The 27,280-nt window shown below is 43.1% G+C and overlaps 2 protein-coding genes across 3 annotated transcripts in view; one reads left to right on the top strand and one right to left on the bottom strand.

The window, feature by feature from the left end:
- The first annotated feature begins 3,422 nt into the window (after positions 1–3,422).
- On the top strand, positions 3,423–6,180 carry FOXP3 (forkhead box P3). The gene is made up of 4 exons (XM_070741413.1): positions 3,423–3,592; positions 4,236–4,312; positions 4,722–4,820; positions 5,730–6,180. The coding sequence occupies exons 1-4, from the start codon at positions 3,448–3,450 to the stop codon at positions 5,970–5,972; spliced, it is 564 nt and encodes a 187-aa protein (XP_070597514.1). The 5' UTR covers positions 3,423–3,447; the 3' UTR covers positions 5,973–6,180.
- CCDC22 (coiled-coil domain containing 22) overlaps positions 6,160–27,280 on the bottom strand; it is a 34,010-nt gene continuing 12,889 nt past the window's right edge. For both annotated transcript variants that reach the window (XM_070741411.1, XM_070741412.1), the window contains exons 7-18: positions 26,720–26,889; positions 24,563–24,772; positions 23,654–23,710; positions 22,405–22,524; positions 21,944–22,063; positions 20,721–20,837; positions 20,509–20,610; positions 19,442–19,549; positions 13,724–13,819; positions 13,580–13,639; positions 9,116–9,190; positions 6,160–6,582 (exon numbers count right to left, since the gene is read on the bottom strand). In XM_070741411.1, the coding sequence (XP_070597512.1) occupies positions 6,469–6,582; positions 9,116–9,190; positions 13,580–13,639; positions 13,724–13,819; positions 19,442–19,549; positions 20,509–20,610; positions 20,721–20,837; positions 21,944–22,063; positions 22,405–22,524; positions 23,654–23,710; positions 24,563–24,772; positions 26,720–26,889 (1,349 nt within the window). In that variant the 3' untranslated portion in view covers positions 6,160–6,468. The remainder of the gene's footprint in view (positions 6,583–9,115; positions 9,191–13,579; positions 13,640–13,723; positions 13,820–19,441; positions 19,550–20,508; positions 20,611–20,720; positions 20,838–21,943; positions 22,064–22,404; positions 22,525–23,653; positions 23,711–24,562; positions 24,773–26,719; positions 26,890–27,280) is intronic.

Here is a 27,280-nt window from a genome sequence, read left to right as displayed (position 1 = left end):
GGATTTTGCCTCAAGGTTTACTCCTAAAGCCTCCTGGATATAGCCACAAGGCAGTGGAGGTTTGCAGTCAGTTTCCCTTCTCCTAGTGGTTGACCAGGGGGTCTTTCGTGTCTTGTCTTAGTGGACAACATTGTTTGCAGAGACCACCTTCATGACCATTGACCTATTCTAGTAGGTTCATCCACTCAGTCCACTGGAATGTGTCTTCACATACTCGGGATAGACAAGCCCCTATCTTGCCAAAGGTTAATGACCTATTGGGTATTCTTAGCCTCGTATGGCCAGCCAATCGAAGCTGTTGCTCAGGGTGTGGCCGCTGCGCAAGCTATAGCGACTAGGAGACAGAGGTGAGAGATGAGTGACAGGTGGGGTGTAAAGGTGAACAAGCTGCCCTAAAAACTGCCCAAATGAGCTGCCATAAAAGGACATGGCATGCCCCTACACCAGAGGTGCTACCCCTCCCTGAGCACCCCATACACCACTAACAACTATAGTGATTCTATTGACAATTATGCAAGGGTGGGTTCTAACTTTAAGTTGCTGATGGTTTGCTTTCTCACGTGCCATATAGGCAGGCACTTTGTGCATGGACGCATACGTGCATGCTCAGTGCAAAAGAATCCATAGAAACAGAAGATTGACGGCAGAAAAAGACCTCATGGTCCATCTAGTCTGCCCTTATACTATTTTTTGTATTTTATCTTAGGATGGATATATGTTTATCCCGGGCATGTTTAAATTCAGTTACTGTGGATTTACCAACCACGTCTGCTGGAAGTTTTTTCCAAGGATCTACTACACTTTCAATAAAATAATATTTTTTCACATTACTTCTAATCTTTCCCCCAACTAACCTCAGATTGTGCCCCCTTGTTCTTGTGTTCAGTTTCCTATTAAAAACACTTCTCTCCTGAAACATATTTAACCCTTTAACATATTTAAATGTTTCGATCATATCCCCCTTTTCCTTCTGTTCTCCAGACCAGTGTTTCCCAACCTTGGCCACTTGAAGATATTTGGACTTCAACTCCCAGAATTCCCCAGCCAGCAAATGCTGGCTGGGGAATTCTGGGAGTTGAAGTCCAAATATCTTCAAGTGGCCACGGTTGGGAAACACTGCTCCAGACTATACAGATTGAGTTCATTAAGTCTTTCCTGATAAGTTTTATGCTTAATCCAAATAAATAATTAAATAAAGTCAAAAGCAAAATGGTGATGCATGAAACAGTGCTGGAAACTTGGCGTCTGCACATGCAGAAAAAAAATTCACCTGAAAAAAAATTGGAAAAAAAAAAGTTGGCAGTGGAGTGGTCACAGACCGGCACCGACCCAACCAGTTCCTTGATATCACCGTGATGTCACCAGCGATTTGCTACTGGTTCGGGCAAACCAGTCTGAACCAAGACAAACTCACCTTTGCAACTATGATAAGAAAGGGTATAATAGAGCAAAATTCACTTAACAGTTGTCTCACTTAGTATCAATTTTAAATGCATCGAGTGGCTGTTTTTATAATACATTTTCTTTTTGCAATCTAATCTGAACAGTACCAACAAAAGCAGTTCTTAGCACCTGCTGACAATCTTATCTGTCACTCTGTTAGAATTTAACACCTCTGCATTTCTGCTATATTACTTTAATAGCTACACAGATTTGCTGCACATAAATTGGGAAAGACAAAAGAAAGCTTCCGTTTCCAACTTCAAATCATGGGAATTTTTTAAAGTTAAAATTCTACCTCTAAAATCACAGATATTTGGACTTATCTTATGAATTCACTACGGGTTGAGTTCTAATCCCAGTTCCGGTGAACCATCATCACGAAACGAGAGCTCAACTCTTTTCAGATTCGCTTCTGAATTTCTCAGCTTATACTTGTACTAACAATTTTGAAGGGAAAGCCTATGATTGGTGAGGACTGTGACAAATCCTGTTTCTGTATTCGGCGAATGGAAGGAGGATTCTAGGTTGAATGCAATCATTTGCATCAGCAGCAGGTTCCACTTATCTGCATACCGCCCCAAGTCTGTGGAGAGGGGCGGCATACAAGTCCATTAAATAAACAAACAAACAAACAAATAAATAAATAAAGGGGTTTTTTTGCTTCCCGACATCACTGAAATCTTACGTGCAAGAGCGTCCCATCATGAGAATCTGCACGAATCCCAGCAGCCGATAAGGTCCCACAGTTGGCCTTCTCTGGGTCCCGTCGACTAAACCATGTCATCTGGCGGGCCCCAGGGGAAGAGCCTTCTCGGTGGCGGCCCCGGCCCTCTGGAATCAACTCCCCCTGGAGATTAGAACTGCCCCCACCCTCCTTGTCTTCTGTAAACTACTTAAGACCCACCTATATCGCCAGGCATGGGGGATTTGAGATATCTTTCCCCCAGGCTTATTATAATTTATGTTTGGTATGTATGTGCTGTTTGGTTTTTAATTATGATAGGGTTTTTAGTTTTTTAATATTAGACTTGTGCCATTATATTGTTTTTATTGTTGTTGATCAAAACAAAGGGTCAGTAATCAGTATGGTTTGAGAAAAAGTGGTAGTTGGTTGATATGACTAAAATGGCCAGTGGCTATTGTCGTTTGCAGAGTCACGTACAGGGAATGCAGAGCAGATAATACTGATTGGCAAATTCAAGAGGAGTTGGTGAGCAAACTAGAAGATCGGGTGAGTGCAATCTTGAAAGAAAGGGAGACGCTTAGTGGAAATCACATTCCTCCGACTAATCTAACTGCACCTAGACTAGACCAGGGGTAGGCAAAGTTGGCTCTTCTATGACATGTGGCTTTCAACTCCCAGAATTCCTGCGCTAGCATGATTGGTTCAGGAATTCTGTGAGTTGAAGTCCACAAATCATAGAAGAGCCGACTTTGCCTACCCCTGGCCTAGACCATCTTTCACAATTCTTAGTTATGGCTATGCTATTCTGAGAGATAAACCCCATAAAGCTGAAGTACCCGAGATGATCTAAATCAAATTGAATTATCCAAGTTATGTCACTTCTATAACCAAACTTAGTAACAAGAGGTATTATGAACAATTTCAGTGCAACCTTTAAATTGGCAAACCTAACACTTCCAAATGGGGAAAAACCTCAAAGCAGAAATCCTCCTAAATAGTCAAATATAGTTTAAAGGTGTTTTGTTCAATCCCCAAAAAGTTGGAAAGAAGAATAGACTGGAGTTACTGCAAAAACAAATGAAGGCAGAGGTACAGTTTAAAGACACCCTTATATTCCCAAGCTCCTGGTTCCATCATTAACTACAGTATATGAAGAATTTTCCTTTAATATAGGGTTAGATAATATGATACGTGGGAATATGCATGATGTTTCCTGCATATTTTCTTTAAACATGAATGGTTCATCTAAAAACTGACCGTCATTTTCCCATCTTTGTTCTGTGATGCAGCTGGCACAAGAAAAGCAGAAATTGGCTATTATGAGGGCAGAGCTAGCATTGACCTCCCACTCACAGCTTCCATATGGGTCAGGGCTCATCTTCTCACCACAGACCAAAGAGCCAAGGAGTGAACTGGTGAACGGGATCTGTTTTTCCAACCACCATGGGTTCTACAGCAATTCAGGTGAGAAGTGTGTTAGTACATATTCACAAAGTGCATTGTGGGAGACTGGAGGCAGGACTCAATTTCTAAATTTCAAATGTTAAGATTACAGATGTTTGCATCTGGATGAAGGATCAAGGCCTGGCATTTGTCTAGAATAATAGGACGATGGCAAAAACCCCATCAGGGATCTGTAAGGCTGAAGAGTGAGCATAAAAACGTAGAATAGCGTGGGTGGATGTTGAGCCATCTTGAGTGGGAACAGGTAGACCTACATTCTAAGTTCTGCTTCAGAATTCTAGTTTCAGCAATACTCTGGCAAACTGGAATGCAATCTGTGTTCTAGGTTTTTACTTGATGCAAATAAGAACAATTTATATAGAGGCAGTCAGTGCCACCTAACAGCTTATGTCCATTGATAAACAAGTTTCTGTGCTTTATGAGACTGCTCAACACGACGGTTAGAGCCAGTAGGGAGCTAACCAGCTTCTGGATGTGTAGAGTAGGGAATTTTAATTTGCTACAAGTTGTTGGTCACCTTTTACATCTACAGAAGGTTTCTAGTATTTAGAAAGCAAATGCCTTCAAGAAATCAGAAAGGAAATAGGACCGGAAGTCTCCAGAAAGTAGAAGACTGCCTGACTAATTACTTTTGTCACCACAGTGAAAAACCCCAGCATGGACTATTACCGGCATACCACAACCCGCCCGCCCTTCACATATGCTGCCTTGATTTGTTGGGTAAGTTATTGCAAAATATGTCAACTTCACACAAATAGCAAGATATTATTTTAAAACAGGATGCATACTTTTGCAAACTCATTCTCCTCCAATCCTACTTTCTTAAAAGTACTGAATGCACTTGCAAATGATGCTATGTTTCCCATGCTCTTGCCATACATTCTCTTCCTAGCTACAGCAGTATCCCATATCCACAAATAATTATTCTCTATAATTTTTTAAAAAAATCACCTTTTGCCACTAGCTATTTTTGTAAGCAGCAACTTCAGATGTTTCACAGAACTGCAAAACTCTCTTTAAACAAGTTGAGAATGGTAAAAATAATATTGGTTTTCCTTTGTACAAAAACACACCAATATCCCTTTCAATAAATACCCATGCTATGAAGTTCTGATGCTATGATTTGCAGGCCATCCGAGAATCTCCCAAGAAACAACTCAGCCTGAGTGAAATTTACCGTTGGTTCAACAATTTTGGCTACTTCAGACACAACACTCCTACTTGGAAGGTGAGCTGAACTCAGATCTGAATTCAAAAGAGGAAAGATGAAACTGAAGTTTGTGGGAAAAGTAAAAATAAAAAACAGAAAGTAAAAAGTTTGTGGGAAGAGAGGTGCTTCCATATGAAATTGGCAGGAGAAACCAAAGCAACAGAAAAGAGAAAGAAACAGGTGGATTATAGTTAAGAAAATGTGTGTGAATTACTGGTAACTTCAGAATTCAGTAATAAGCCTCTCCTAAATATTTCAGTTCAAAATGTAAACGAATCGCAGAAACACAACTGGTTGCAATCCGAGTAAGTCACCTATGAAAGATGGGTGGCACCTAAATATAATAAATGAATAAATTAAAATTAAAAAAATATAAAAACAGAAATTGAATATAAAAACATGAGAGGAAGGAATAATACCCCAAAATAATTGGGCAAAACTATAGAAAAAACTTCAGAAATACTGAAGATAATTTATTCCACCCTGTGTAAGAGTGAAAGATCTCATTTGCATGCAGATGGTGCTAGATACCAAAATCTTAGATAGCATCCCTAGAAAACAAACCCATGTTTTGCTTTAAATGACTATAAAACAAACCAAATGGAACATACTGGGATGGGAAGACCAATGATATGATTTGATAAGAGACAGCTGCTGTTATACAATGTTATCTAGTCCTGTAATAGTCCCTAAACATATTCTTGCTACCAATTTATAGAATATTTGCTTTAGAAATTAACTTCAGAACAGAGCAGAGTTAAGGGGTTGAAGAGCAAATGAAGGAGCATTAAGAGACCAGAGGATAAAAAGAGCATTGGTATATCTGTTGAAAGCATGAAAAAAGTGAAAGATTTTGATGGCAACTTGAATGAAGGCTGGCTATGAAGAATGCAAGTTTAACCATCACTGTCTTTCTTCAATCCACAGAATGCTATTCGACACAACTTGAGCTTGCACAAATGCTTTGTGCGAGTGGAGAACGTCAAGGGAGCTGTTTGGACAGTGGATGAACTTGAGTACCAGAAGAAAAGAAGCCAGCGTTGTGCTACTTATCCATACCCAGTTCTGTTCAACCAAGGAGTAGGTGGTTTGGTTGCACCACTGGAATCCACGGTCCAGCCAAGAACACGTCTCCCCACTTTTCTGGTTTCCCAGGAACCCGTGAGCTGAGCTGACTCTCCCCCATCAGACACAAAGAGACACAAAGTGACACAAGGTGTTCAAGATCCTATTTTCCAAGCTGTGGATGCAGAAGCATTGAATTTGGAGGCAGAACATTTTGAAGCAGAGGCAGCCTAAACTGGCCACAATGCTGCAGTGTTCTGTTGATTCTTAGCAGCAGACCTAGTATTCTGAATAAAGAAAAGGAAAGAGGGAATTTTATTGTGTTTTTGGAAGAAAAGGAACAAGGGCCTTGTTTGAAATAATAAATGGAGGAAAGAATGTCCCCATTGCATATCTGTTTCTCCAGTATAGACACAAAGGCTTCACACTGTGCCCGAAATGTGCTGCACTTTGATTGGTTTTTGCAATTTAGGCAGAGCCTGGAAGAATGAGCCCTGCTCACTCTCCCCGCTTTTTCTGGCTAGAGGCACAGTAGAGTCTGAATGAAAGGAGCTTGGTTGGGCCCTTGAACCATCTAGAACTGTGTATTTAGATGGGATCTTCATGTCTCTCGGGAATGGCTGAGCAGTGATATATTTTCCTGCTTTATGGCCCGATAATCTCCAAGGATCCTCTCCAAATTGCTCAGGGTTTTCTTGCTGGTTTCACTCTCAATCTGGAACGGGGAAAATAAACAAATTTAATTTAATTTATTAGATTTGTATGCCGCCCATCTCCGAAGACTTGGGGCAGCTCAAAACACAATAGCAATACATTATAGATACAACTCTAATGTTAAAAAAATGAAAAAAAACTAATTTAAAAATATGGGGGGGGGAGCATTATTTTAGACAGGAGGCACACCTGCACACTCTGAAATTCAAGCATACAAGTCTAATAAATTTGTTATTATTATTATTATTAAATTCATCATGCTGAATTAATCCGTCAAAATGAAAAAATAAATTGAAACTAATGGCATTCTGTTCCAAAATTTTTACTTTCCACCAGCAGACACCTTTTCTAAAATTATACTTTTATCCTTAATTATTACAGCTTTAACTGTAAGAGAGACAAGGAGATCTGGAAAAGATTTCGAACCATTTTCCAAACAGGAGGTGGGAAGCCTTTTAGTTGATGGGGGAACTTCATTTAAACTTTATTTTTATGCCATGATTATCTTCAGCTATCAAGTGCTGCCGTAACAGAATGGTTAAATATCCAAGGGCAGCACTAGCACTTCCAAACTATTAAGGCGGGTGTTGTTGTAGGTTTTGGTGACCCTATAGCCTAAAGCTTCCATGGTTTTTAAATATAATTTCAATATCATTTTGACACCATCATAAGAAACCTTTTGGTAGTTTGCTATCAAAATTCAGTGGTCAGAATTTAGCGGGGGGGACGTGACGTGGGAGAGTGGGTTTAACGAATACAGCGATACCTCATCTTACAAACGCCTCGTCATACAAACTTTTCGAGATACAAACCCGGGGTTTAAGATTTTTTTGCCTCTTCTTACAAACTATTTTCACCTTACAAACCCACCATCGCCGTTGGGATGTCCCGCTTCCAGACTTCTGTTGCCAGCTAAGCACCCGTTTTTGCGCTGCTGGGATTCCCCTGAGGCTCCCCTCCATGGGAAACCCCACCTCCAGACTTCCGTGTTTTTGTGATGCTGCAGGGGAATCCCAGCAGAGGAATCCCAGCAGCGCAAAAATGGCAACGGAAGTATGGAGGTGGGGTTTCCCAGCGAGGGGAGCCTCAGTGAAATCACAGCATCGCAAAAACACAGAGGTCCAGAGGTGGGGTTTCGAGGACTTCGGAATTTTTGTGATGCTGCGATTTCACTGATGCTCCCTTCGCTGGGAAATCCCACCTCTGGACTTCCATTGCCAGCAAAGCATTTGTTTTTGTGATGCTGGGATTCCCCTGCTGTGATTTCCCTGCAGCATTGCAAAAACACAGAAGTCTGGAGGTGGGGCTTCCCATGGAGGGGAGCCTCAGGGAAATCCCAGCAGCGCAAAAACGAGCGCTTCGGCTGGCAAAAGGGGTGAATTTTGGGCTTTCATGCATTAATTGCTTTTCCATTGATTCCTATGGGAAACATTGTTTTGTCTTACAAACTTTTCACCTTAAGAACCTCATCCCGGAACCAATTAAGTTTGTAAGACAAGGTATCACTGTACTGTGATTTGCTCATGCCTGTCTTGGTAGGTCTGCTTTGATACTGCCAGGCTAATTATGTATCTAAAATTGCAAATGCTTATTAGGAAAAAAAATAGTTCTTCCTCTACTTCTGCTTTTCTAATCGAGGGTTAACAAAATTATAACAAAAACCTGATTTTGCTTTTATTCTTAGATTTTTTTTTTTGCTAAATCAGGTTATTTTAAGAACCCATATCAAAACCTTACATCTGAGGTTCCCAAACTGTGCCTCATGGCATCACCAGGCCACAAAGCAAACTCACAGGGCACTGTGAGATGTTTTACTACTTAATAAATGGACCCATTAATGAATTTGTTGTGATGCCCTGGGGCACTGCAGCACCTAATTTGGAAATGCTAAGGATGCCATGAACCAAAAAATGTCTAAGACTGTCTACCCTAGACAAAAATAAAGGAATTAATAGGCATTGTTGTATTAACGCTGCACAGGAAACTTTATAACTCAAGAAGCAGACAATATACACTACAAGATATATGACCCGATTACTAGGGTCATAATCTTATTCCTGCTTAATGGAGAGAAAAGTGAAACTGAGCAGGCAGTCAAGGTCGTACTTCAGGTCTATAGGGATTCTGGATTTTTAATAGCTGCCTCTATAACAAGCGACTGGGCTTTTCATTAAAAACAACCAAGGATATTGAATGTTATTCCCAATTTCAGCTGAATATATTAGGGGAGTACATAAGCAGAAAGCAAAATAAGTTATTAGCCAACGCTGTCGTATTTTATAGAGTTTAGAGAGGCTTTCAAAAAAACAATGGGGAAGGAGGGATAGAGCATCATGAGAAAGCTATCAGAAAGACAGAGGGGCAGGTATCTCTACACATACACAGAAGAGCAACCGATCAAGAGGTATTTTATTTCAAGGAATTAAATGGCAGTGGACAGAAACTAACAAATTTCATACGCATAACTAATAGTGATAACTGTGGGAAAGCCATAATAGTTTCCTTCTGCCACCCGTATTTCAAGTCAGACTCACCTGCTCCTCAAGGTCCCGGATTTCTCGCAAGATGGTACCTGTGTCCTCAATAGTCTGGATCAGTTGACTGCAATTCTAAGGGAGAGGCAGAAATGGCAGCTTCAGCTAGGAAGGGTCCCAAGTAGGTATAATGCAGTGTGGACTATCTTGGGTAGCATTACGTTTACAAGGGCACTTATGTGAAGTTTGTTTGTTTGTTTGTTGATTGATTGATTGATTGGATTTGTATGCCGCCCCTCTCCGAAGACTCGGGGCGGCTAACAGCAATAACAAGACAGTATACAATAATAATCCAATACTAAAAACAATTAAAAACCCATTATTATAAAAACCAAACATACATACAGACATACCATGCATAAAATTGTAAGGGCCTAGGGGGAAAGAGTGTCTCAGTTCCCCAATGCCTGGCGGCAGAGGTGGGTTTGAAGTAGCTTACGAAAGGCAAGGAGGGTGGGGGCAATTCTAATCTCTGGGGGGAGTTGGTTCCAGAGGGCCGGGGCCGCCACAGAGAAGGCTCTTCCCCTGGGTCCCGCCAAGAGGCGTTGTTTGGTTGACGGGACCCGAAGAAGATCCACTCTGTGGGACCCAAGTTGCGAACCCTCTCTGAGGGGGTCAATGATTCTCCCCCCAGGGTAATGGACGGACAGATGGAATTGTCCTTGGGAGGCAAGACCCACAACCACTCCGTCTTGTCTGGGTTGAGTTTGAGTTTGTTGACATCATATTTTTCAGAATATAAGATGCACTCCCTCACCCCATAAAAGTGGGTGGAAATTTAGGTGTATCTTATAGACCGAATGCAGGCCCATTTTTGGGCTCCCGAACCCTTTGTGCATCGCGTTTTCACCCTCCCCAGTCCTAAGAAGTACTTTGCAGTGCTCCACATATCCCATTTTTGCCATAAGCGGGCTCATTTTTGGGCTCCCAAGCACTTCGCGCGTCACGTTTTAGGTCTCCCCATCTCCCAGAAGCACTTTGCAGGCCAAAAACGTGTGGAGCACTGCAGAGTGTTTCTGAGGGCTGGGGAGGGCAAAACCACGATGTGCAGAGGCCAAAGCCTTTTTTCTTGTTTTCCTCCTGTAAATCTAGGTAAAATCTAGATAAATCTTACAGTCTGAAAAATACAGTATACACATCATATCCCAAGTAGGTATAATGCAGTGTGGACTATATTGGGTAGGATTACATTTACAAGGGCACTTGTGTGAAGTACTCTAATAAGATTACAGTGTTCCCTCGCTTTTCGCGGGGGATGCGTTCTGAGACCACCCGCAAAAGTTGAATTTCCGCAAAGTAGAGATGCGGAAGTAAATACACTATTTTTGGCTATGAACAATATCACAAGCCTTCCCTTAACACTTTAAACCCCTAAATTGCAATTTTCCATTCCCTTAGCAACCATTCAGATTATTACTCACCATGTTTATTTATTAAAGTTTATTTAAAAAAATATTTATTAAATGCAGACGAAAGTTTGGCAATGACATATGACGTCATCAGGTGGGAAAAACTGTGGTACAGGGAAAAAACCCGCAAAGTATTTTTTAATTAATATTTTTGAAAAACTGTGGTATAGACTTTCCGCGAAGTTCGAACCCGTGAAAATCGAGGGAACACTTTACTATATTTTTCGGAGTATAAGATGCACTCCCCCACCCCTATACTGTCAGAAAAATACGGTATACACCCACATTATATACCTGCCCTCATACCATGATTATGTTGTATTTGATAGGCCTATCTTTCAAGCTGCCCAGAAATTTGATTGATGCAAAGCATCCCCACTAGGATGTCAAGCAGTATTCAGTGTAAAAATTCCAATATGTCAGTCCTAAAATACCCAGTTCAGGGTGTCCAGGGGGAAAGTATTTTGAAATTCCCCGATATTTCCCTGACATTTCCCTGTAACTTGCAATCTAGTTAAGGCGCGGTCGTAGATGATGTCATACCAAATGGCTATGCCGTGGAGAAATAGTGGTAGCTGAGGAAGCAAGTTGTTGCCACAGTTATGCTCATTTTTGCTGCCAGGCAGTGCGATCTGCTTTTTTTCCACCTCATGATTATCCCCTGACTTTTAAACATTTTAATACAGTTTGTTTTCCCCCCGATTTATTCCGTTTTTTTCACTAATTCCCTAATAATTCCCTGATATTTCCTGAACTGCCAATTTCCCTGATAATTCCCTGATTTCCCTGTTTTCCAGGTTTGCTGGACACCCTGCCAGTTGCGAAGTATTTATGGGGCTCAAATCAACATCCTGGTTTTAAGCTTTAATACTTGTAGTTAGACTACGCCAGGGACTGTCTGCCTTTGTTCAACCCTCCCAGATGGGCATTTCAGGTTCACTTGTACAGTCTACAGCAGTGGTTCCCAACATGGGGCCCATGCCCCACAGGGGAGCAATTTGCTTTTTAATGGGGACAATTGGAACCTTCTTTAAACCAAGTTAATGGCCTTTTAGGCTTTCTCCGCGTGAGTAGGAGTTCACGAGTAGGAGGTCACAATTCAAAGTTATGTTAGTTATGACCTATAAAGCCCTACATGGCATCAGACCAGAATACCTTCAGGACCGCTTTCTACTGCACGAATCTCAGAGACTGGTTAGGTCCCACAGAGTTGGCCTTCTCTGGGTCCCGTCGACTAAGCAATGCAGTCTGGTGGGACCAAGGGGAAGAGCCTTCTCTGTGGCGGCCCCAGCGCTCTGGAATCAACTCCCCCCCGGAGATTAGAACTGCCCCCACCCTCCTTGCCTTTCGCAAACTCCTAAAAACCCACCTATGTCGCCAGGCTTGGGGAAGTTGATATTCTCCGTAGCTACTATGATTTATGTATGGTTTGCTTGGGTTGTGTGATTAATTTTTATGATAAGGGTTTTAATGTGTTTTTAAATATTGGATTTGTACATTGTGTATTGTGTTGTGAGCTGCCCCGAGTCTTCGGAGAGGGGCGCCATACAAATTGAGTAAATTTGAATCGTAAGAATTATATGTCACTGGGGGGGGGCATCAGATTTTAGAGATGCTTAGGTGAAGCATGGCCAAAAAAAAGGTTGGGAACCACTGGTCTATAGCCAAGACATCTCTTCTGTGTTGTCTTGAAATAGTGGAAGGACTTTTCTGGAGGAATGGCATGGGCATAGCAACATATACCTTTTACAAGCAAGCCATCTCTAAGGGATATCAGACCAGTATTGAGTTGCTACCAGTACGGGCCACACCATAACATGTGCAGGAAGCAAAATCTCCCAAGGGGACGTGCGCATGAGATTTTGGCGATTCTTTGCTTCTGTGCATGTGCAGAAGCAAAACAATTGCCAAAATCCCACACGCGTGTGCAGCAGCAAAATCTCACTTGGAAGCGTGCTGGGGACACAGAGCTCTACGGGAAGTGCACTGGTAGTGGCGGTAAGTAGCAACCCCCGCCTGTATCAGACCCTTCCCTAGCAGCTTCCTGGAGAAAACTGAAGAGGGAGATTGAAAGATGACAGGGAAGGAAAGAAAGGAGTAGCGGGAAAAGAAAAAGAAGGGTAGCAGAGTAGAAAGGCACCTCTATTCATTACACAGATTCTTCCCCCTTTGTGCCCCCCAACAGATTATGCTCTATCTTTAAAAAATGTAGCCCTTAACAAAAACGCTGCTGATCTCTTGCAGGAATTTCTCTTCTCCAAGTTCAATGTCAAAAGGCATCAAGCCTTATTCCCTTCCCTTCTGATGTTCCCACTGTAGTTCTAATGTTCTAATGTTACTCTTGTATTGTTTTTTGGCTTCTGATTATTTCCCTTTAAACAGATAATCTACAGTAGTACCTCTACCTACAAACGCCTCTACTTACAAACTTTACTAGATAAGAAACGGGTGTTTAAGATTTTTTTGCCCCTTCTCAAGAACCATTTTCCACTTACAAACTCAAGCCTCTGAAACTGTAATTGGAAAAGGCGAGGAGAAGCCTCAGTGGGGCCTCTCTAGGAATCTCCTGGGAGGAAACAGGGCCGGAAAAGGTGGGGAGATGCCTCCGTGGGGCCTCTCTAGGAATCTACTGGGAGGAAACAGGGCCGGGAAAGGCGAGGAGAAGCCTCCGTGGGGCCTCTCTAGGAATCTCCTGGGCGGAAACAGGGCCAGAAAAGGCGAGGAGAAGCCTCTTTGGGGCCTCTCTAGGAATCTACTGGGAGGAAACTGGGCTGGAAAAGGTGAGGAGAAGTCTCTGTGGTGCCTCTCTAGGAATCTCCTGGGAGGAAACAGGGCCTCCACCCTCCCTGTGGTTTCCCGAATCGCACGCATTATTTGCTTTTACATTGATTCCTATGGGAAAAATTGCTGCTTCTTACAAACCTTTCTACTTAAGAACCTGGTCATGGAACGAATTAAGTTCATAAGTAGAGGTACCACTGTATTTCTCTCGCACACACACACGCACGCACTCACAAACATCTACTGTGTATTATTGTGATAGGATATCTCTCACCTCATGCAAAGCTGCCAAATACTTATACGCCTTCCTCACAGACTCATCCCTCTTGGCATCCTATGAAAAGAGACAAGGGGAAGAAGTTAACTTTTTCAATGTGCCCCTTCAGCGCTCTGCCCTCGTCCAATCCCCAGCCATTACCTTAAAAACCAGCTCATCGGTGACAGCGAAAGTCCGGTCCAGCTTCCCGGCAAGGCTATTAATCTCCTTTTGGAGCTCCTTGGTGTCATGTAAGATCTTGGGAAGGAAAAGCAAGTAACCACACATGAAATAGCAGCAGTTTTACAAATGAGAATTTAAACAGATTTCGTAATTGCCAGTAAGAAATATTTGAACGACAATAAAATAATAGCAGCAATTATTGTAAACGCTGTTAAGTGAAGAGCTCTTCTAACCATGAAAGCTCAGTGATGAGAGGAATAGCCTTTGTTCAATATAGACAGGCACAGGGTGAGGGTCCTCTTGAGAAGAACGGGAGCATGACTGAAAGAGAACTGATGAAGCTTGCTCAGTGCCACCATCTTTAAGCAAAAAATGGTAACAAGAGTTCAAAGATACTGGTACAAGAAGAGTCCAGACTTCCAGAAAGATAGGCAAATAATTTATTTATTGCACTTAAAATTCCATTTTTGCTCTGAGAATGCATCTATGGGGAATCTCTCCTCATTTTACATAGTGGACAAATGCCCTTGAGGGACAGGAAGGCAACCAGTGATGTGCTGTGGTGACCCCCCAGCCTGAAATGGGTCTAAAATGGAGCGTGCAGAAGCCAAAAATGAGAGGCATGGAGGCCAAAAATGGCAGAAGGCTGGGGTCCAGTGACAACATGCACAGACATTTCCACCCACTTTTAGGGGTGGAAAAAGTGTATTTTATACTTTGAAGAATACGGTAATCCAGATTCCTAGGAGGAAGGGAGGGCAAATGACAGTAAAGTTTAGATAGTTTGGCTGGAAGGAAGGAAATTAATTCTCTAGAAGTTCTCTGAGTATATCTTTAATGATGCAAGTAGTTTGCTTGAGTTCGGCAAGATTTTTGTCTATAGATGAAGGGAAGGAAATGGTTAGAAGAAGCTCATTGTGGGTTTTCTGGGGGGCAGAAAACCCACAATGCTACTTTTTACAATTAAAAAATAGCATGGGTCTAGATGATATTGGATTCCTTGCCTGATTTATCCTGATGTTTTACCACTCCTTTGGGCTCTTTCGGGTTGTGAGAACATGATCAGATCACTGAAAGAGTAGATATTTACGCCTGGCTTTTTCTATACTTTTGGCCAAAAGTAGTAATTGTAAAATAGACAAAGAGATTTTCACACATTCCTCTTGGAACCCAGGCAAGTGAAATGAAAAATAATCAGAAAACCATTTATCATACATGCTGGACTCAGCCAAAGCGAAGGAGAGTCAGACCACAACTAGTTTTTGCACAGAAGGAATTGGAAACCACCTGTACATCGCTGGGCATTATCTTTGTATGCATACACCTGCTTTTTTGCCTGTTACTTCTGAGGGAAGCAGATATGGAGGTGATAGGTTTTACACCAGGGGTCCCCAAACTTAGCAACTTTACAACTTGTGGACTTCAACCCCAGGAATTCTGGGAATTGAAGTCCACAAGTCTTAAAGTTACCAAGTTTGAAGACCTCTACTTTATACAGTACTGTGATTCACATTAGTAATGCCAAAACGAATATAGTAAACCGAGCAAATAAAACCATCTCCAATGGAAGAAGTAATTAACTGTTGAAACAGCTTAATACAAATGACAGCAACACACAAAATGACAGTGCAAGGGAAAAACCCCTCTGGGTGAATAGGTACATCTTCAGTAATGCTGACACTGAAGAAAATTGGTACTAAGTCAAACCCGGCAGAGAAAGAATTTGACACTGAAGTCAGGTGTATCTGCAGATTTGACATGATTAAGATTTGGGGGCGGTGAGTGTGGAGAGGATAAAGATCACCTTTTCAAATCACCCATGTACCAAAATGCAGAGTGATGGCAGGAAATCTGAACAGATTCTGTACCCTCCCTTGCTGGGCCCGTTCACTGTGTCAAATATGCTGTGCTCATGGCAGCTCAGCACTTCAACATCTGGCTCAAGTCATATGTTTATGTTTATGTTTATGAGATTTGTATGCCGCCCCTCTCCGTAGACTCGGGGCGGCTCACAACACAATAAAAAAACAGTTTATAACAAATCTAATAAATTTACAATTTAAAATATTTTAAAAACCCCATTATTAAACAGACATACACACAAGCATACCATACATAAATTGTATAGGCCCAGTGGAGATATTTCAGTTCCCCCATGCCTGACGACAAAGGTGGGTTTTAAGGAGTTTACGAAAGGCAAGGAGGGTAGGGGCAGTTCTAATCTCTGGGGGAAGCTGGTTCCAGAGAGTCGGGGCCACCGCAGAGAAGGCTCTTCCCCTGGGGCCCGTCAACCGACATTGTTTCATCGATGGGACCCGGAGAAGGCCAACTCTGTGGGACCTAATCGGTCGCTGGGATTCGTGCGGCAGGAGGCGGTCTCGGAGATATTCTGGTCCAATGCCATGAAGGGCTTTAAAGGTCATAACCAACACTTTGAATTGTGACCGGAAATTGATCGGCAACCAATGCAGACTGCGGAGTGTTGGAGTAACATGGGCATACCTAGGGAAGCCCATGACTGCTCTCGCAGCTGCATTCTGCACGATCTGAAGTTTCCGAACACTTTTCAAACGTAGCCCCATGTAGAGAGCATTACAGTAGTCGAGCCTCGAGGTGATGAGGGCATGAGTGACTGTGAGCAGTGAGTCCCGGTCCAGATAGGGCCGCAACTGGTGCACCAGGCGAACCTGGGCAAACGCCCCCCTCGCCACAGCTGAAAGATGGTTCTCTAATGTGAGCTGTGGATTGAGGAGGACGCCTAAGTTGCGGACCCTCTCCGAGGGGGTCAATGATTCCCCCCCAGGAGTGATGGACAGACAGGTGGGATTGTCCTTGGGAGGCAAAACCCACAGCCACTCCGTCTTATCAGGGTTGAGTTTGAGTCTGTTGGCACCCATCCAGGCCCCAACAACCTCCAGACACCGGCACATCACTTCCACTACTTCATTGATTGGACATGGGGTGGAGATGTAAAGCTGGGTATCATCAGCGTACTGATGATACCTCACCCCATGCCCTTGGATGATCTCACCCAGCGGTTTCATGTAGATATTGAATAGCAGGGGGGAGAGGACCGACCCCTGAGGCACCCCACAAGGGAGAGACCTCGAGGTCGACCTCTGGCCCCCCACTAACACCGACTGCGACCGACCGGAGAGGTAGGAAGAGAACCACTGAAGAACAGTGCCTCCCACTCCCAACCCCTCCAGCTGGCGCAGAAGGATACCATAGTCGATGGTATCGAAAGCCGCTGAGAAGTCAAGAAGCACCAGGACAGAGGATAAACCCCTGTCCCGGGCCCGCCAGAGATCATCCATCAACGCGACCAAAGCAGTTTCCGTGCTGTAACCGGACCTGAAACCCGACTGCTGGGGACCTAGATAATCGGCTTCTTCCAAGGACCGCTGGAGCTGGAGTGCTACCATCTTCTCAACAACCTTCCCCATAAAGGGAAGGTTGGAGACTGGACGATAGTTATTAAGTACGGCTGGGTTCAGGAAAGGCTTCTTGAGGAGGGGGCGCACCAGCGCCTCTTTATATGTTGAATAAGAGCCATGCTAGAAGGTAAAAAACAACAATCCAGCAATCCATTCTGCAATTCATCAGCAAATTCTTTGAAGCCCTCAAAGCCCCCAAGAGTAAATGTTTCCAATAATACGTTCTGTTTTAAAACTGGGTTTAAAGGGCATTTTTTATCCTACCCTCAAACAAAAAAATGCAGTATACTTTGTGTCCTATTGTCACTCATTGTTAAGAGCAAACCTCAGCATGGCTCTTAAATCTAAGAAAATAGTATACTCCTATAAAAACCTTTTAACATCCAATATTTCCCTCTCTGCTGGCATAACACAATTTCCACTTGCATCCAAATGCTCCTGTTTCAGAAAGACTTCTATATAGAATTCCTAAAATGTTTGTTAGTTTAGGCCAGAGGTCATAAAATTTGGCAACTTTTAAGACTTGTGGACTTCAACTCCCAGAATTCTCCGGCCAGCTACTCCAGGCAGTAAAATTTATAGCAGTGCACAGGAAGAAGGAAGTTACTAAGGACTCATTTTACTATGACATCATCCTTGTGTCTAGATTGGGCTGGCCAACAGGTGACCAACCAGAAGAAGGTAGTTGTTGGCATAGTAAATGTAGAATAAAACCTGCTGCAAGGTTGGCCTTTTTAGTTCATGCTTTCATTCATTCATTCATTCATTCATTCATTCATTCATTCATTCATTCATTCATTCATTCATTCATTCATTTGGATTTATATGCCGCCCCTCTCCGAGGACTCGGGGCAGCTTACAACATATAAAAACAATAGAATACTACAAAATCCAATTAATTAAAACTAGACAATCTAAAATCCCCAGGTTTATTAAAAAACAGTCATAACCATTCAAACAGACATACAAACATTCATCCATCAGCCAGGAGGCTAAGAAGCCAGCATGTCTTCGGAGAGGGGCGGCATACAAATCTAATAAATTATTATTATTATTATTATCTAATTGCCCCAAGCCTGGTGGCACAAGTGAGTCTTAAGACTCTTGGTGAAAGGCGAGGAGGATGGGGGCAGTGCGAATCTGTTTTCTGCTTAGATTACTGTAATGATCTCTTGGTAGGAATTTCTGATTCCTCTCTTGGTCTCCTGACCTTAGTCCACAACAGTACTGCTTAGACCAGTGTTTCTCAATCTTGGCAACTTTTAAGATGAGTGGACTTCAACTCCCAGAATTCCCCAGGCAGCATGGGAGATGGATGTGGGATTTACAGTATAGTGCTTGAGATGACAGGAAGACCACTTAGTTGCCAATGTATACTCTCAGTTGCTACCAACTCTGTACATACAATATTTAGTCTTCGACCTACGACTTATTGGTTTAGCAACTGTCTGAAGTTACAACAGCACTGAAGGAAGTGACCTGCAAACGATGCTCCCACTTACGAGTGTCACAACATCTCCATGGTCACGTGGTCAAAATACAGGCACTTGGAAATTGGCATGTATTTACAATGGTTGCAGCATCTTAGAATCACAGAATTGTTATTTGCAACCTTCCCAGCTGGCTCCCAACAAGCAAAATCAATGGGAGAAGCCAGATTCACTCAACAGCTGCAATGGTTGTCAGGCTGAAGACATCGTTGACTAGGAGACTTTGGCTTGCCATATATTATGCTTGAGACTATATTAGTGCTGTGGGAATTTGGGAGGGGTTGCTGCATGAGGGATGTAGAGATGTAGTCATAAGAAATTCCTTCAAGGTCATCTTTTATTCAGCACCTCTCCGGGATGGGAGTAACGGACATGTTGGCGGAAGGAGACTGGTCAACGTTACGAACTTGTGGGTGTGGAAGCAAGGGAATGAACTTTAAACTGGGTGAAGAAACCCCCGTGGCTTTAAATTCGGGTTTCTCCCAGATCTGCCTCTACTAATAAATTGGAACTTTGAGGAATGTTTTGCCTCGATCTCTGACTTAATTTTGGATGCTATTTGGAACTGACAGTGATTTACTAAACAATATGGCAAAAAAAAAAGGTTGTCAATTTAGGCACAATTCACTTAACAACCCCTTTGGCTAGCAATGGAAATCCTGGTCCCAATTCTGGTCATAAGTCAAGAACTACCTGTACAGTAGATTTACAGCACACCCATGTGGCAATGGAGGAAACATTTCCAGGGTAGAGGCGCTCCAGTGCTTTACCTTTGTGATCTCTTCCTTCTGCTTGCAGATATTTCCAACAATCTCCAGGATGCGCTGGGTGTAGGCAGAGCGAGAGATATCTTTGGGAAGGGATTCCACCTCTACAAGCTGCACATGGAGAGAAAATGGGCAGAGGAGCACAAAGGTTGGTTAGCTAAGAACGCCTCTACTTACAAACTTTTCTAGATAAGAACCGGGTGTTCAAGATTTTTTTTGCCTCTTCTCAAGAACCATTTTTCACTTACAAACCCACTTGCAAAACTGTAACCGGAAAAGGCGGGGAGAAGCCTCCGTGGGGCCTCTCTAGGAATCTCCTATGAGGAAATAGGGCAGGAAAAGGCGGGGAGAAGCCTCCATGGGGCCTCTCTAGGAATCTCCTAGGAGGAAATAGGGCAGGAAAAGGCGGGGAGAAGCCTCTGTGGGGCCTCTCTAGGAATCTCCTGGGAGGAAACAAGGCCTCCACCCTTCCTGTGGTTTCCCCAACCGCACGCATCATTTGCTTTTACATTGATTCCTATGGGAAAAATTGCTTCTTCTTACAAACTTTTCTACTTAAGAACCTGGTCATGGAACAAATTAAGTTCGTAAGTACAGGTACCACTGTATTCGTCACACAGTACAGCATCATAATTCCCCTGAGCAGAAATTGAACCTTGGAGTATTTAAAGTTGAGCTACATTGGCAAACAGAGTTATCAGATAGGAATAATATCATATCCCGGGAAATCATTTTTTAATAGTTAATAACATTTATAGGAGCTACACCACTTTTAGAGAGGCTATATGTAAAATGTTTTCAGCGCATGCCAAATATTTCATAATTCCCAATTAGAAAAATTAGAGCAATCATTAGGCATACAAATCTAATAAATCTAATAATAATAAATTGTTATTATTAGTTAATATGCCCTAATTAGAAAGGACATGGAAGCAGTAAGCTAGGTGGAAGGATTCTAGCTATCATCAGTCATGGAAAGACTCATTGTCCCAATTGCCCTCCTAATGTATGGCAAACTATGTTTTTGCAAGGATCCAACTGCAGCAAAACCAGTCAGACGCATCACCAACCAGTTGTTTGTAGAGGTCATCCTTGCGCTTAGTCTCATCAGCGGCCAATCGGATCCGCTCGTGCAGCTCCCTGATCTCCAACAAGCGCTGGGATGACTCCAGCTGAAAGGGGAGGACAGGGTCAGTATCATCAGAAGGTCAGCATCACCACCACCACCACCGCGTCTCTCTTCTGGGGAAGGGTTTCCCTCACACCCCTTTGCTTGCATCACCTCCTTGGAATCATGGAAAGCCTTCAGTTCTCGGAACTCCTGGATGAGTGGCACCCGGTGTTTCTCCCACTGGGCCGCCAGCTGGATGACTCTTTGCGCACTGCTCTCAACCAGCACCTGAAGGATGGAAGAAGATGTTGGGATCCATAGTACATAGAAACATAGAAGATTGATGGCAGAAAAAGACCTCATGGTCCATCTAGTCTGCCTCTATACTATTTCTTGTATTTTATCTTAGGATGGATATATGTTTATCCCAGGCATGTTTAAATTCAGTTACTGTGGACTTACCAACCACGTCTGCTGGAAGTTTGTTCCAAGCATCTACTACTCTTTCAGTAAAATAATATTTTCTCACGTTGCTTCTGATCTTTCCCCCAACTAACTACAGATTGTGTCCCCTTGTTCTTGTGTTCACTTTCCCATTAAAAACACTTCCCTCCTGAACCTTATTTAACCCTTTATTTTATGTACCACCCAGCCAGGGGTGGGTTCTTCTTGACTTCCTGCTGCATGTGCATCACGATGTTTCATGGTTGTGCATGTGTGTTCCCTAGCACGATTTCCCTTCTGCGCATGCTCAGAGAGCTGAAAAATTGCTGAAAATTAGGAAAAAAAGATAGCGGCACGGACGGACCAGCAAAGACAGCACTGGAGCTGTCGCGCCCAAATTGCATAACCAGCAGGCCACTAGCAGAACGGCGCACTGGATGTACCAATCAGAACCCACCTCTGCACCCACCTCTCCTCCCAACCAGATATTTGCTACACAATGTTCTCTTCCATTCATAGAAGCGCAGGAAAAGAAACAGAGAGAGGCTGCTTGTCTGCACGCACCAATTACAGGGGATGGTTAGACGTTCTACTCTCTCTCTCAAGTGGACAATTCCAATACTGAGAATAACAAACTGGGAAGGTTGTAGCAAACTCATCTTACTAAGAGTCTGTCCCCAACGTGGATCAAGCGTTCCCTTTCTCCATTCCACCTACAAGCTTTTCTTCCACATTCTCCGCAATCCATAATCCATCAATTGTCTGCTCTTTGCTATACCCACTGTAAGGCAGCCATAAAAATGTTGTGATCTCCCTTTCCAATGGCTCCATTTACAATTATTTTAGAACCATCTCCACTTTTCATTGTATTTTCCATTCTTTATACTTCCGAGGACTGTTTTCCCTTTTCAGTCCTGATCCCCTATCCCCTCCCCACTTCCTGTTGTTACCTGTAGCTTGGCCATATTGTTCTCGGCATCAGGCAACAGTTCCACTGTACGTCCTTTCACACCCAGCACCTGTTCCTGCTCCGTCACTCCCATCTGCTGCTGCCGTACTTCCCCTTCCACCTGAGGAAGGAATTGAGTCCTCTCAAAACAAACTCTGAAAGGAAGCCCTCTCCCAGTAACATGACTACAACCCCCTGGAAAATCCTGCTATGCTCCATTTATTTCAGAGGGATTTACGTAGGGATTTTTTTAGTGATGTGGATCATTGCCAATTCCCACATCTCCCCACAAATTCTCCACTGAAAGACGGTGAAGGTTCCATTGCCATTCTGAACCGCAGGTTTCACTAAAATCCAGCATTCATCTACCATCCACCAAGGTCATGGGGTTCAAAGGATGCTTGACAATTCTTCCTTTGAGTTAGCATGGTCCACCCAGCTGACAATAACTATTGTTCTCACCTGTGTGAGGGTCAGCCCCAGTGTGGACATCTGGCCTTCTAGTTCCTCAATCTGTGCCATGAGATGGCTCAGTTCACTTTCCAAATTTTCCAGTTCTGCTGCCTGGTTTTCCCGGAACTCCTGACAACAAAAGAGAGAGAGAGGGAGGGAGGGAGGGAAGGGGAGAGAGAGAGGAGAGAGAGAGAGAGAGGGAGAGAGAGAGAAATCAAACAGATATTTATTGAAAACAATGATTTCAAAGTGCTGTAATTTTCTGTTCGGACATTCTATTCTTGCTTGTGTTCTGTACAATAGACAATGGATACTCTGTCATTGGATACCATAAGCTTTAAATAGCTTTATGATTTTGTGTAACTGGGTTCCCTATTTTTCCTTTTGACATAAACTACCCAAAAGGAAACTAGGTTTCATACCACAGCAAGCAATTAGAGGCTCAGGTAAGTCAGCTTGGGCTCAATAAGCTTTGGCGATTACAACCAATGTTTTCCAACACCTTTCTCACTTCTCCCTCCCCCGATTTTGTAACTATCTTTAGCTGCAGTCTACCATTCAGAGTTCAGATTGGTTTATAGGGTACAGTCAGCAGGGAGCAGGGCTGAACTGTTAACTTAATGATGTTTTATTCACTTTTGCTGAAAGCTTCCTGGTTTCACGTATTTGTGCCCCAAACCTTTCGGTTAAGGAGAGCCAAGATTAAATTAAAAACCATATGCATTAGGAACAGCGCTTCAAAGCATTTAGCAGGATCTCTCTTTTGTGTTATTCGGGAGCCTTTCCTGCAGCCACAGTGTTATATACATTTGCTTTCAGGACTAAACACTCCCCCACACCATTTTAAAATTCTGCAGAAGAGTTTCTGTTTTGTATTTGAGGTATGTATAAATCAAAGAGCCTCTGAAGTGGAAGGACACTCCTTGAGTTTGGTAGCTAAGTGTGAAATCAGCAATTTAAGGCAAGCAGTACACAGACCAGAAAATGGGGCACCTTTGAATAGAATACTAAGATGCAAAATAAGATGCCTCACGTGTTGTGGTCAGCAGTGAAGGATATCTACTAAAATTCTATGCAGTGAATGGGAGGGAGAAGCCAAAAAGTCACAGCAGGCCACCCAATTAAAATTTGCTCTCCAACTTGCTCTTCTGAAGCATCCTACAATACGTAAGCAATCCTTTTCCAAAGTATGCATAGAACGAGCTAAAAAAAATGGGTCCTATGCATCTCTCCTGCATCTAAAACCGCCAATGTTTACCTGCTCCGATGTCTGAGAGTTTGGCAAAGTCTCCACCTGTGTTGGGATTTCTGCATCCTGTTGGGGGAAAATAGAAATGTAAGTTTGACTTCAGGTATTTTACTTCTTCTGTCCTTCCCAGTTCCCACCAACTTTACTTAGAAACATAGAAGATTCACGGCACAAAAAGACCTCATGGTCCATCTAGTTTGCCCTTATACTATTTCCTGTATTTTATCTTAGGATAGATATGTTTATCCCAGGCGTGTTTAAATTCAGTTACTGTGGATTTACCAACCACGTCTGCTGGAAGTTTGTTCCAAGCATCTACTACTCTTTCAGTAAAATAATATTTTCTCACGTTGCTTCTGATCTTTCCCCCAACTAACCTCAGATTGTACCCCCTTGTTCTTGTGTTCACTTTCCTATTAAAAACACTTCCCTCCTATGTTAACCCTTTAACATATTTAAATGTTTCGATCATGTCGCCCCTTTCCTTTCTGTCCTCCAGACTATACAGATTGAGTTCATTAAGTCTTTCCTGATACATTTTATGCTTAAGACCTTCCGCCATCTTTGGACCCGTTCAATTTTATCAATATCTTTTTGTAGGTGAGGTCCCCAGAACTGGACACAGTATTCCAAATGTGGTCTCACCAGCGTTCTATACAGCGGGATCACAATCTCCCTCCTCTTGCTTGTTATACATCTAGCTATGCAGCCAAGCATCCTACTTGCTTTCCCTATTTTTGAACCCATTTTGAGACTGTCACTTTGACCAATAGGCTTCTTCTCCAAGTGATGTCTACTGAAGAATTCAAGTTGCACTGATCTACCTAGAGCAAAACAGCAGCTCTGTCAACACATACCCTTGTTTAAAAAATCCTAATTTCCCCCTCTCAAATTAAAATCAGATATTTTCCCTCGTACCTGCTTGTAGGCCAAATGTTGAGTGTGGGTGAAGCGAGAGCCCTTGGCTAGTGCACCAGCCTGCTCGTGGCCGACACTGAACGTCTCTAGTAGCTGTAGCAGCTCTCGGCTGGCCGTCCCTTGTTGAGATGGGACAGCACGCGGAGAAGCTTGTCGTAGCTGCTCCAAGAGCCGATGGTGCAGTCGTTGATGCTTCCATTGGCGGTATTCCTGAGAAAGGGGCAACATGGGGGAGGGGGGGCAGGTATGTATGCCAAGGTATAAGAATAAGAATGGGAAGTTATGAGCAACATTCCTGGAAATAGCAACCACCCACACTGTGTTTGCTGCAAGTTAATTTTATTCCTTTATTGCAGTAGCAGACTAGCTGCGTCCTTCAAATATTGCTGAACTGCAACACCCGGCAGTCTTTGCCAGCACAGGCAATTAAGAGAGCTGCCGAAGTGTTCACTTCAATAATATTTGATGGATGGTGGTTACCAGCCCAGAGGTTCAAACTCTGGTTAGATTCAGAGTTTTGAAAATCAAGTAACAGAAAACATTTCAGGTTTATCTGCATAAGAAAACCCGACATCTAGCATACTCTTAAAAAAGCATTATTAAGAACTTGTGGGAAAGTGCAATCTAAAAAAAAGGAGAGAGAAGGTTGGGCTCTTTTCTGCTTGGGCAACGTCTGAAAGCAGGTAGGAAAAAGAGAATTTGGACATCAGAAGGGCAGTAAGCCAAGGATATATTAAGTATGCCCAGGTAAACTTTGCAATTTGCACTGCTTGTCAGTTTGCTTCTGGGCGCAATTCCAGGTACTGATCATTATATTTAAAGGCCTACATAGCACAGGGCCTAGTTACTTGAGAGACCACTTGTCTCCCATAGTATATTTTATCTATCTATCTATCTATCTATCTATCTATCTATCTATCTATCTATCTATCTATCTATCTATTTGATTTTAATGCCGCCCTTCTGCTTAGACTCAAGGTGGCTTACAACATGTTAACAATAGCACTTTTTAACAGAGCCAGCATATGCCCAGTCAATTCTACCTTGCAGTGTTGGCATGCTCCTAGTGCATTTGATTAAACAATTTTATCTATTGGGAACTTGGAAGGGTGTCTTTCCTCTACAAGCACCTACAGCCATGGTGGTGAACCACAGGTGACACGCGGAGCCATATCTGAGGGCACGTGAAGCATTGCCCTATGTCAGCTCCAGCGCACACGTGTGCTCTGGTCAGCTGATTTTTGGCCTTCCAGAGGGTGAGAGAAGGCTGTTTTCATCCGCCCCAGGCTTCAGGAAAGCCTCCGGAACTTGTGGATGGTGAAAAACGGACCCAATGAGCTTACCAGAACTTTGGAAACAAACTTCCAGTACGCCTGTTGGGTCCCTTTTTTGCCCTCCCCAGGCTTCAGGAAAGCCTCTGGGGTCTGTAGATAGCGAAAAACAGACCCAACGGGCCTACTGAAAGTTTGGAAACAAACTTCTGGTAGGCCCATTGGGTCCGCTTTTTGCCCTCCCCAGATTTCAGGAGGCTTTCCTAAGGCCTGGAGTGGGCTAAAAACAGCCCAATGGGCCTACCAGAAGTCCAAAGGCTTCAGTGAGGCCTGTGCACACACAGGGGGAGCAGTGCTGGAGGGTTGTGAATGCACATGTGGGTGTGAGGGCATTGCATTGTGAGTGTGGGCACGCACACGCACCCTTTTGGCACAAAAAAAGGTTCACCATCACTGACCTACAATATACTCTGGAATGAAGCACTCCCTGAAATTGGGATGGTCCTCACTCTGTTACTGTTCAGAAGAGAAGTGAAGACCTGTTTCTTTACCCTTTGGCAAGGGAGAGGGACAGCCCTTGTTTCACTCCATCTGGGCCTGCTCCACTTGTCATATTCTATTGATTCCCCCTTGTGTTTCATTGTTGCTAACTAAAGTGATTGAGAGTTAGGCAGCACACGAGTTTACTAAATAACTTTAATACATTAAGTTGAATTGGGTAAATCCTTCACCCAGCCTCAGTTACTCCTTCCATTTAAGGCTATCCATTAGGGCGCTGAGGTTTTGTGAGACAAAAATGCGAGAATCACTACTAGTTGTTGTTAAGCTACCACCAGTGGCCATGAAGTGGTAGGTAGGTAGCTTCCATTGACTCTTTACTGCTCACCTCTGGGGTCATGCGGGAACCAAGCCCCTGGCTCTTCCACTCGCTGTCCCACTCTTGTGCTTGACTCAGCTCAGCCGTATTAAACTCCAACAGGGATGGCACCAAGGATGCAGGCTGAGGAAGCTGGGCTGACACAGGAGGCAGGAATCTGACAAAGAATTCTCTCCTCTCTAGGGAGAAGAAAACAACACCAGTCACATCTACTCAAACCGGTTAGCATTTCTTCAAAAATCCCAAGTGGAGAGATGGCTATTAAATACACAAATGAGAAGTTTCTACAATATTGTGAAAATTCGGCAGTTTTGCATACATTACCACCTCCTTTTCTAAAAAAACGAAAACATTGTCATATTTCAGTGTGAGAAGCTCAAGATTAATGTGCATATATTGCCTGCGTGAGTATTCTGCAAAATATCTCTTTTTTAATAACTGAGAAAAGCGAGACAAAAATAGCACCTACATACATGTAAGACGCATCCTATGCCTGCTAAGCAAAGAACCCCAGAAAACTGGAAATCTCAGATAAAACTACAAGCTGCCTGAGCAAGAACACAATGTCCC

Source organism: Erythrolamprus reginae, chromosome 2, assembly GCF_031021105.1.
Source record: "Erythrolamprus reginae isolate rEryReg1 chromosome 2, rEryReg1.hap1, whole genome shotgun sequence".
In the NCBI taxonomy this organism is placed as follows: domain Eukaryota; kingdom Metazoa; phylum Chordata; class Lepidosauria; order Squamata; family Dipsadidae; genus Erythrolamprus; species Erythrolamprus reginae.
Note: the sequence above shows the minus strand (reverse complement) of the source record. Positions and strands in the feature narration are given on the sequence as shown.